This window comes from Tupaia chinensis, unplaced genomic scaffold (genome assembly GCF_000334495.1).
Source record: "Tupaia chinensis unplaced genomic scaffold, TupChi_1.0 Scaffold000477_1, whole genome shotgun sequence".
In the NCBI taxonomy this organism is placed as follows: Eukaryota; Metazoa; Chordata; class Mammalia; order Scandentia; family Tupaiidae; genus Tupaia; species Tupaia belangeri.
The window spans coordinates 1816358-1826943 of record NW_006159986.1 but is presented as its reverse complement, the minus strand read 5'-3'; the positions used below and the strand labels follow the sequence as shown (position 1 = coordinate 1826943).

The window sequence follows — 10586 nt, the reverse complement described above, 5'->3', positions numbered from 1 at the left end:
AACTAGGACAAGAATAACATCAGCATTGAGAAAGAGGCTGGAGATAGGCCGGACACTGGTTTTGGGGAGCCCTCACACCCTCCTCATGCCATCCTGGGGTACTCAGACCCAGGGGCAGCCCTTGCCCGCCTAGCCAGGCCTCTGCTGTGCCAAGTGGCCACCTACATTGTGGATTTGTGCAAAGCACACAGGGTAGAGGAGTGTGTATCTCTGCCCACAAAGAGCTGGAGACGGAGATCCAGCCAGGGCTCCCCACGCCCCACGGGAACCCCTCCCAGATATACTTCTCTCCTCACAGCAGGCCAGAGGTGGGCTGGAGCAGGCCGACCCTGCTGGACATCCCAGCCTCCTGGGGGCTTGTCAGGGGACTCCATGTTCCAAAGGCATGAGGGGAGATGGGGGCTGCTACCTTTATGTCCTCTCCTGCCCGCCTCCTTGGCTCCACCCCAAAATGCCTGTCTCTAGCTGTCATATCTGGCTCCACCTCCATCCAAAACTACCCAAGGTAGTTTTTGCTGCTCAACCTGAGGGAGTGGGCAGGCTGGGTTTCCTCCTCTACCCCTCATGGCTGAGGCCCTCTTTTTCCAGATGAAATAGACATTCAGTGACAGGGAGACTACTCACAGGCATGGAAGAGGGTAAGTAAGTGTCAGGAGCCAGAGGCTGGCAGGGGTGCTCAGTCTACACACAGATGGGGAATCCAGAGTGACAGAAATAGCCCCAGATGGGGAGCCAGGCTCTGTCATTAACTCACTCTGACTCTGGGTTCCCTGGAGCCTATCTGACTCTCTGACTCTCAGTCTCCTCATCTAGAGTGAGATTTTCAGGCTGAGCTAGGACTCAGGGAGGATCCCAGGGGTTAGGATTGGATCACGGCGGTGCCCCCCATTCCTGAGATCTCCATTCCGGACCATCCTGCGGCAAGTGCCAAGAATGTCCCCGGACTTGAGACCAGAGCCAAGCTGTAGGTGTCGAGGACCCACCTGCTTGGGGTGGAAGTTGCCATTGCGGTCGCAGTTGGGGATGGGGATGACGTAGAGGTCTTCATGGGTGCGGCTCTGCGAGGCGGCCAGCCGCTCCAGAGCCCGGTGCAGCTCACTCTGGCAGGAGCCCTGGGGCTGAGGGAGGGGACACAAAACTGCTCAGCACAAGGGACAGGATCAGGAGGGCCAGGCTGGGGGCTGAAAGGAGGGTCAAGGCTGGGTCTGGGCTAGACCCAGTGAGGGGAAGGCAGGGGGTGGGTCCCGGGGACACTGGTGGGGAAAGCAGAGCGGCAACGAGGAGAGGGTCTGAGCCAAAGAGCTTCTGGAAAGGAGGTTGTGAAGTGAAGGGACCTCGTGGGGAAACAGGCTGTGGAAACCTAGGGAGGCAGCCAGGGAGGGGGTGATTTTGAAGTAGGAGGAACAACAAAATTCATACAATTAACAAAGTGTAGGACTCGGGCACGGATCCACCAGAACCGCCCATCAGAAAGGACATTTGCCAGACCCTGGAAGAGGGGCCCAAGGCCTCTGCTATGGTCAGCCTTAACCCTCTAGTTCCTGAGAAGGTCTGGGGCAGGGAATCCAAGAGAAGGGCCAAGAAACACAGGAGGCGTGGGGCAACTGCTTCTGCCATTCAGTGCAGAAGCATTTCAGCCTTTCGCAGTCACTTCAGCCATCCGGTGTGTACAGTGAGGGCAGGAAAGGACTCTCGAGGAAGGGAATAAGGGCTCTCTCCGGGTCCCAGGGACGAGTGCCAGACGCGGCCTGCACCCAGTGGGCAGGGGAAGAAGGTTTGCTAAATGAACACAGCCCATCCATAGAGGTGACGGTGGCGTGTGTGTGCGTGTCTACACACATGCATACATGTGGGTCACAGGGCCTCACCACAGGCCGGGCGTCCTCCCGGGGCAGCCCGAAGACTTTCATCTTGCCCCCGCTGCTGCTCCGGTCTCGCATCTTGGCGAAGTGCTTCTGCAGGCACCTGCGGTCTTGGGCGCTGCAGGGGCTGAAGCTGTTGTTGGGGTGGTCACCCTCATCCTTGTCTAGAGTCAGACGAGACGGGAAGAGGTCAGCACCAGAAAAAGGCAGGGCGTCACCCAGAACCCGCCTCCTCCCTGCTTTCTCCTTCTTGGGGATTGTCTAGCCGGGCACTGGAGAAAAGCAGGGTGCCTGTAGGGCGGGAAGAAACTAAAGCAGCCCCGCCACCTCCTCCCCACTCCCCTGGACCTCCTCAGGAGAATATTCTACAAATTCTTGGCTCGTCCTTCACCCCACCTAAGCCGGCCCTCTGATGAGTCACTGTAGCTGCCCACAGGCAGGAGGGTCCTGCAGGGAGGTCTGAGGCAGGCAGGGGGCCCCTACTGGATCTCATTCCCCTGCATTCAGCTCCTCCCACCATTCCTCTCTCTGTGCGCTCAATCTTCCTCTCCCCTATCAGGCTCTGTTCAGTGTCTGGCTGAGCCAGCCAGGAGGTCCCCAAGGCTGTCAACGCCACTGACCCTCTTCCAAGCAACCACAATCAGAGTTTCCATGAGTGATGAGAAATCTGACCCAAAAGGCTCTCCCCGACGGCTGGATGGGAGAGAAGTAGGAGTCAGTGTGTGTGCCTGCATGAGAGAGTGTGTTTGCGCGCACGCGTGCGTGTGTGTGTGCACACGTGTGTGCGCACGCACTCCCGCACATGCATGCATCACCCCGTGTAGCCCCAGGACCAAGAGAACAGCCTCACACACTCCATCAGTCCCCCACCTCAGAATCTCCTATCCTTAGGCTTACACCCCATCCAAAGGGGTGTCTAATGCCGAGAGGCAGGGCATGGGAGTGGAGGCAGGAGTGCTGGGGCTGGACCCTCACCCTCCATGAGATCACCTAAAGGCTCTCTCTGAGGTCAAGAAAAACTTCATCCAAAGTCCCAGAACTATAACTGCTGCTCCTCCCTCCAGGCGACCAAAACCGGAACACAGGGCTGAGCTGGACAGAGAGGCTGGAAGCCCTCTGCAGATCAGAGCCACCCCTGAAACGCTCGGGCTTGGCAGCTCACTGCGGGCCTGAGTGCAAGGCCCCTGCCAGCATTCCAGATGTTGGCAGCTGTACAGAAGGTTACATCTGGTTTGCGTCAGGAGTTTTTTTTTCCTGAGGAGTTAGCAGGTTCCTCCATGTGTGGCAATAGTCCCAGAGCTGCCTCTGGGTCAAATGGTATTTTTCCGCCTAGCCAAGGCTGGGGGTTGGTTCTCTTTTTATTCTCCTATTCAGGGAGGGGGGAGGAGCATGCGAATAAAGGGAAACCAGGCAAGGAAGAATATAGACCCTCAGAAAGTCTCTGTCGAGATTCCACAACAATGGTTATTAATAAAATTGAGTCATCAGGGATGGAAGAAGATTTTTGTCATAGGTGGAGGGCTGGCTTAGAAAAAAGAACCAACGGGAAGGAATGCATAGAGCAGATAGATGCAATCCACCCTTCCGCACATTTAACACATCAAGAAGGACAGTCCACAGAAAACACTAGCCCCATACCGTTTCTGAGAGTCAAAGAGAAGACAGAGGGGGCTATCAAAAAGTTCATGGAGGGAACCAGCAGTTAGCGTAATGGCTATGTCACTGGACTCCCACGTAGTTGACCGCAGTTCGCGTCCCGGACCCGGTGGCTTAAACTCACGCCGAGCACGTGTGCGTGCGTGCCCAAGATCCCGAGAGGAGAATGGAGGAAAGGGGATTGCAGCGTGACCATCTGCCCTGGGGGGTGATTTCTCGCTTTCTGTCTCTCTGTCTCTGTCTGGCGAGTGCACGTGCCCTATAGCAAAAAATCTCTCCCAAAAAAAAAAGTTTGTGGAAAAGGTATAATATGAAAAAAAAAAAAAAAACAATGCGTAGATTTTTTTTTTTTTGGTATCAAAATAAACTTGTACTTTAATCCCTTTTTCCCACAAACTTTTTGAAGTTCCTCCTAAAGTAAGACTTACCAGCCAGTGTAGGCAGCCAAAGAAGGAGTGGGTAAACTTCAGGAGACTAGGATCGTGCCAATGGGGTCACACAAAGAAGAACCCTGACCCCACCCTTAGGAACAAAAGGGAGATCTAGGACCCAGGAACTTCCCTAGAGACCTTCTCAAGATAGCTGGCCAGTGACTCTCTCCCTCCCTGTCCCCAACTTGCACAGAGTCACAGGGCTTGTGGATGGGGTCATAATGTTTCAGGGGTACAGGCCAGAGCTGGAGCACAGAGAGAAGATGAGGAAATGGAAGCTCTAAGAGAATTATAGCCAGATCTTGGAAGGACAGAGGCTGGGCTGAGCTGTAAAATATACCCCACTCTTTTACTTGGGTGAGGCTGAGAGGATCCCAGGGCATGTTTCCCACAGCCCAGGATACAAAATCTAGGGGTCAAGAAAAACCTCACAGAGCTTGTTTTCTTCTAGTGACCACAAAGGAAAGCACTGCTTTGCGGTGACTCTTGGTAACTGGGCAGAATGTTCTTAGGTTCGAGGACTTCAAGGAGTAAGGAAGAGTTTTCTAAAGAAAGGAGCTGCCTCAGGAGGTACACAGCCCTCTCCCACCCCGATCTTAATTGTGCAGGCTGTCCAAGGGGTAGTGGCCTCAAGATCCTAGAGAGGTCCAACAGTGGACCAGTAGTGAAACACGATATCCTGCAAGGTTGACCCACACGGGAAGGCTCTGTGTTTGTATCCGGGCACCTCTCTGAGTGTAACGGGCACACACAGGCCGTTACACATCCAGGTCTGGCTGAGGCCAGGAGTGGATGATGACATCAAGAACCTGTTGGGAGTGTACTCTCTTTCTCTCTCACTTGCTCATGCAATAAATAAACTTTAAAAACAACAACACGGTCAACAGGTGGCGTGGAGGTGAAGGTCTGGATCCTACATGGCCGATCGTGCAGTTCAAGCCCAGGACCCAGTGGCTTGAAAATCACACCAGGTGCAGGTGCACATGTGCCCATACTATCGAGAGAATGGAGGGGAAGGGATTGCAGTGTAGCCCTCCCACTGAGCAGATGATTTCTCTCTCTCCCTCTCTCTGTCTCTCTCTCTCTTCCTCTCTCTCTCTCTCTCTGGCAAGCACACATTCCCTATAGCAAAACTAAAAAACAACAACTACTCATTCTTCTAGGGCAAAAAAAATAATAATCATCCAAAGAGGTGTGGAGCAGAAGCGTGATGACAGCTCTGCTTTCCAGTGTTGGGTTTCTGGGAGTCAAGGCTCACAAACAACTAACCCCTGGGGGATTCTTCATGGCTATTTAGTATGTTTACCATGGAGGACCAATGGGCATGCTCACTGAAATCTCCATGGCCTGCATGGCCACAGGGTGCGGCCTGTGCAACATAGCGGGTGTTATCTGGGAAAAGCTGAGCCTAGCTTGCCTGGCTCCGTCCTTGTTCACTTTCCCACCGCCCAGCCCACTTTCCTCCGTTCGTGTCTCGGCAAGCAGTAAAACCCACCAGACAGGGAGAGAAGCTCCTGACTTCTCTCATGGGAACACAGGTACAGAGAGTAAATCCGTCTCTCTTCACTCATGAGCAGACAAAGATTCAAGAATGGCAAATATACACAAACGATCACGTGTCCAGACACACTCATCCACACGCGCACATCCACATGCGCTCAGGCACTCTGACCCTGCCCTGGTAAAGACACGGTCTCGGGCAGGGCACACAGACGCCATCCGTGCGCCACACATTGTTGACTTTGCATTTAATCTGTAACTTTTCCTTGCCTGGCCTTGCTTAACTGGCAGACCGAAAAGTCACCCAGGACCCACCCGTAGCACTGGGTTTGGGGAGTAAGGGTTGTAGCACTGGGTCTCTTGAAAATGTAACCCTCGGGGGCCAGCAGATGGCGTAATGATTAAGGCGCTGGACACTCCCACAGGGCCGACCACGGTTCAAGTCCTGGACCTGGTGACTTGCTTTCTCACTTTCGCTCTATCTCGCTCTCTGTCTTTCTGATCAAATTAAATGAATGAATAAATAAATTAAATAAATCATTCTTAAAAGAAAAGAACATGTAACCCTCCTCAACTACAATGCTGGCTAAGGTTTGTTCCCTCCTGCTCACACAGGAGTCCCAGCCACCTGGTGCTACTCACCCTAGGGGTGTCCTCTGGGAAAAATGCAGCGCCTGTGGGTTTGCCTCTGAGCCGGAGCTGGAGTCAGACTTTGTGAAAGATCTGACCTCCAAAAGCTTGTTTGAGAGGAGGGGCTTCCAAGGTAGTCTAGGTCTCCTCTGGTCCCTTGTTTGGAGGTAGGCCAACTGATACCCAGGCATAGGGGAAACCTTGGTCTGTGCCCCAGCAGCTGAGAAGGGACAGAGCCCAGAGAGAGGAAGCTGTATGGCATTGGCTCCCCCGGCTGCAAAGCTCCTGGTGAAAGCTGGAGGACTTCCTCTTTCCTGCTGCCTGATTTCACCCCCATGATTTCCCCTCAACTCCAGCTTTAGGCCCCCATGAGACACCCAGGCTGTAAGTTGGGTGGGCCCAGCCACTCAGAAACAAAGCTCAGCTCTAATCTGAAGGGTCACCCATCTACCCTGCAGAAAAGTCTTTCTTCTTCTTTTTTTTTTGGAAGAGAGAGTTTTACTATAGGGCGCATGTGCTCACCGGAGAGACAGAGAGACAGACAGTGAGAAATCACCCCACCAGTTGGGGGGCAGGTGGCCACACTACAATCCCTTCTCTTCCATTTTCTTTTCGAGATTTTGGGCACACACACATGTGCGCCCACTGTGAGTTTTGAGCTGCCAGGTCTGGTACTCAAACTGTGGTTGATGACATGAGAGTCCAATAACATAACCATTATGCCACCTGCTGGTCCCAGTCTTCTCCTTCTTTATCCAGACTCTGGTTGGAGAAGCCAAGACCACCTGTGCCAGGAACCAGGTCCTTCATTTGAGGGCTGGCACAAAGGGTGTCCCCATCTCAGTAGGGGCATACCACAAGTGTCAGGCTAAAAAGTTAGGTCAGGCAAATTCCCATCTTCACAGCAGCAAAAGTCACCAAACCCCCCTCCCCAGTCCCTCTCACCTCCTCTGAATGTCCCCTCAAACTTTGCTTCCTTGCCGTTCTATCCCACAAAGTTGCCGGCATCAGTTTCTTCTTCATCGCCATCCTCAACATCACTCCAAATTATTTTTTAAAGAGTTACCTAACTTTATTGTTATTATTTAATTTGACTAGATTGAGAGAGAGAGGGAAAGTGAGAAAGCAAGCCACCAGGTCCAGTACTTGAACATGGTTGGCCATGCGGGAGTCCAGTGCCTTTAACCACCATGCCACCTGCTAGCCCCACACCACTCCAATTTATTGAGCTCTTGCTCTATGTCAGACAGACTAACCCTGTGAGGCAGGTCCTACCACCATCCCCATTTTACAAATGAGGAAACCAAGTAGACCTGGTCTAGGGAGAAGAGAAGAGACTTATCTCTCCAGCTTCTAGGTCTTTAAATGCGAAGACTCCTGATACCCAAGGCACCAGTAACTCTGGCTTTGCTAATATTAAAGAAAAAATGTTAACTAGCCATGCTCCTCCTCCCCCCACCCCCAAGGCGCAGAATTTCTGGGAAGGCCCTGTTCCCATGGCATGACTGGATTCCCAGTACTGAAGTAGGGGGAGACAATATTTGCTGCGTTGACTAAAAATTAACCCAGACTGCCTGTTCCCTATCCCTGTCCTAGAGGGACCCAGAGCCCAGTTAGGAACTCTCCATCCAAACAATGATCTTCCCACTATCCACTCCCCAGATTCTATGGCTTGAGGGTCAGCGCCATGATGCAGGGTGGTGGATTTCTGACGCACATGCCCCACCCCCCACCTCCAGTGACCTCGGCATTATTAATCCACACCTGGCTGGCTGGCTGGGAAAGCTGAGACAAAGAGCAGAGCTGGCTGGCGAGGGAAGGGGGGGACCTACCCTGGGACAAATAGGAGGCAGTAGAATCATAGCAAACCAAGGGAGAGGGCATGCCACGTGGCCATCCTCCCACAGCAACCTGCTGAAGAGGGTAAGACAGAAAGAACACCCCGATACCCTCTACCAAACTATTCCCAGGCTAGTGGGCCCCAGCCTTAAGATCTGAGAGGAACAGAGGCCTGAGGCTAATGAGAGTGGAAGGGCTGGGGCTGAGCCTTGATAGCCTTATCTCATCAAAGACCCTTCAAGGTTGCTGCACAACTTCAGGGGGAGCCTTTCACATGGTGCAACATGGTCTAGGCCGTGGCAGGGGAGTACTTCATGATGACTAGGAAGTGAGAGAGCACAGGCATAGCTTGCTGATAGGTACCTAGTTTCCCCAGGACTCTCCGGATCCCCTCCCTTTTCCTCTCCAGACATCAGCCTCCACTGCAGGGGTGGAAGACAAGGCAAGGAGGGAGAGGGGAGGGGCATTAGAGACCTGAGCTCCGTAGACCAAAGGAGATCTAAAGCCACCCCATTCCTAGACAGTTAGTTTTTGTTTGTTTGTTTCGTTTTATTCATTATAGAGAGGGAGTTTACGTACGAGAGAGAGAGCATCCTTGACAGGATCCATCATACCTCGAATGCTCTTCTCCAGCTCTCCAACTAGTCAGGATCTTTGGTGCCCAGCTGAAGTGTTCCAGGTCAACCAGGGATCTGAACCCATGGTCAGCCATGTGGCTTCCAGCACTGCAGTTCAACATTCAGCTACCTATGCTAACCAGATCAGGCCCTAAACATTTCTTGCCATCCATTTGTCTTGTTATGGCCACAGGGTAATCACAAATTGTTCATGCCATGCCCCCACAACCCCTAGGGGATCAAATTTTCCTCCACTATAGGATGGGTATTCCTACCCAACCCGAGGAGAAGTTCTCTGAGGGCGCGTCTACCTTATGTTCAAGTTGGAGAGACCGGAGAAGGCTACCAGCCATCCTGATCTGGTGCCAGATACCCGCTCGCCAGTGGAGGATGGAATGTCCAGGGCTCACCCCTCCCTCCCGGTCTCAGTACCCCTCCTCTCACATTGGCACTGGCATCTCTGTCCCAAGATCAGAAACTCACTCCCCCCAGGAACTCCCCTTCCCAGATGTGCTGGGTGCCAGGCTGGCATTTCTCCTAGAGCATTTTCTGCTGACCCATCTCTCCCTGCCCAGGGGCAGGAAGGGCAGAGAGGCCCAAGGCCCAGACCCCTGGGGTCCACCTCCTTCCTGTTTTCCCTGCATCCTGCTCTCCTCTGGCTGGGCTCGCAAGCTGTAGAGGATTGAGGAAGTGGAGCGGTCTGGGACCCAGCGCAGGAAGCTCAGGCCGGAGTCCCAGCATCCGGACTACAACAATGGAAGCTTCAACCACCAGGAAAAGAGAAGGACACAGACAGAGGCATGAGAAGTGCAAAGCGGAGTCCAGGAGGGAATGAGACATAGGGGCAGGGGTACAGAAAGGCAGAGAGGGAGAGATCCCAAAAGTAATGGAGAAGGGCAGAAACAGTGACAGAGACATAGAGAGGAAGAGCCACGGGAAGAGAGTGCGAGCAAAGTGAGAGGCGCAGGCAACAGAAACAAAAACACGGAAGACAATAGGGAGAGAGGGAGAAAAGAAACTGATAAGGGGCAAAAGACACTGAAGACAAGAGAACTGGAGAACGTCATTAGAGAAACTAGAACCTGAGAGGCGAAGCAGGAAAGAACAAAAGAAAGAAGAAAAGAGACTGAGAGATGCAAAAGGAAAAAATGCAAGGAGGGTAGAGTAAAGGGTCTAAGAGTCTCTGTCTCTCTGCTTTTCTCTATTTCCTATCCCACACCCATGAGGTTTCTGTGGCTCTGGGCTGGAAGCTAAGACTTTCCTGCCACCTCAAATGGCACCTGCCAGTATATAGGAGCTGGTGGCTTGAACAGCAGGGCAGGCAGAGGTGCCCGGGCCTGGCAGAGAGACCCCTGTCTCCTCACTACCATTCAAACAGCAAGGTCGGCTGCCTCAGGGTTTTGGGGAAGGGCAAGTTGGGTGCCCCTCACCGCCAAAGTCCCTGTAATTTGAATGTCCCACTCCAAAATGGAAAGTCCAGGCCCTGACTCCTGGGACTCCTGAGGTTTCACCTGTGGCCCAGATGAGGCCCAGGTGTGGAACAGGACAGAAAGTGCACCCACCCACACACACACACCCCATTCCCATCCTCCAGTTTCCTGGCCCTGGTCAGCTGACTTGACTGGACTAGGTCGTTGAATTTGCCACTCTTGCACCAGCACGCAGGCCTACCATCGAGATCTCTCTCCCCAAAGAAGCACCCCTGGGAGGTCTGAGATAGAGGGATGGGACACAGACACCTCTGACAGTGGCAACAGGCTGCTAAGGGCTCTGCAGCAGTTTCCTGGGCTAAGCCTGTCTCATGCCGCCCTGCCACGTACCTGCCTTCTCCTCAACTCATAGGGGACTTTCAAGGGCTCCCAGGACAGCCGGAGTAGGGAGGAAGGGGCTGGGAGCAAGGCGGACTAGCAAGGTCGTGGGAGCGCAGGGGTACCTTACCAGAGGTCTGCAAGCTTTCCTGGATGGCCTCGATCTCCGCCAACTCCATGCACACGCCTTGCCCCTGCATCAGAGTGTGCAAGGGCTTCTCCACCCCCCGGGGCGGGTAGCAG

The 10586-nt window shown here is 53.4% G+C and overlaps 1 protein-coding gene across 1 annotated transcript in view; it reads right to left on the bottom strand.

Annotated features, from left to right (window-relative positions):
• Positions 1-10580, bottom strand: part of IGFBP4 (insulin like growth factor binding protein 4) — a 12816-nt gene extending 2236 nt beyond the window's left edge. Inside the window, exons 1-3 of the mRNA XM_006156031.3 lie at positions 10474-10580; positions 1869-2026; positions 984-1118 (exon numbers count right to left, since the gene is read on the bottom strand). Coding sequence (XP_006156093.2) covers positions 984-1118; positions 1869-2026; positions 10474-10543 — 363 coding nt within the window. The 5' untranslated portion in view covers positions 10544-10580. The remainder of the gene's footprint in view (positions 1-983; positions 1119-1868; positions 2027-10473) is intronic.
• Between the last annotated feature and the right edge of the window lie 6 nt (positions 10581-10586).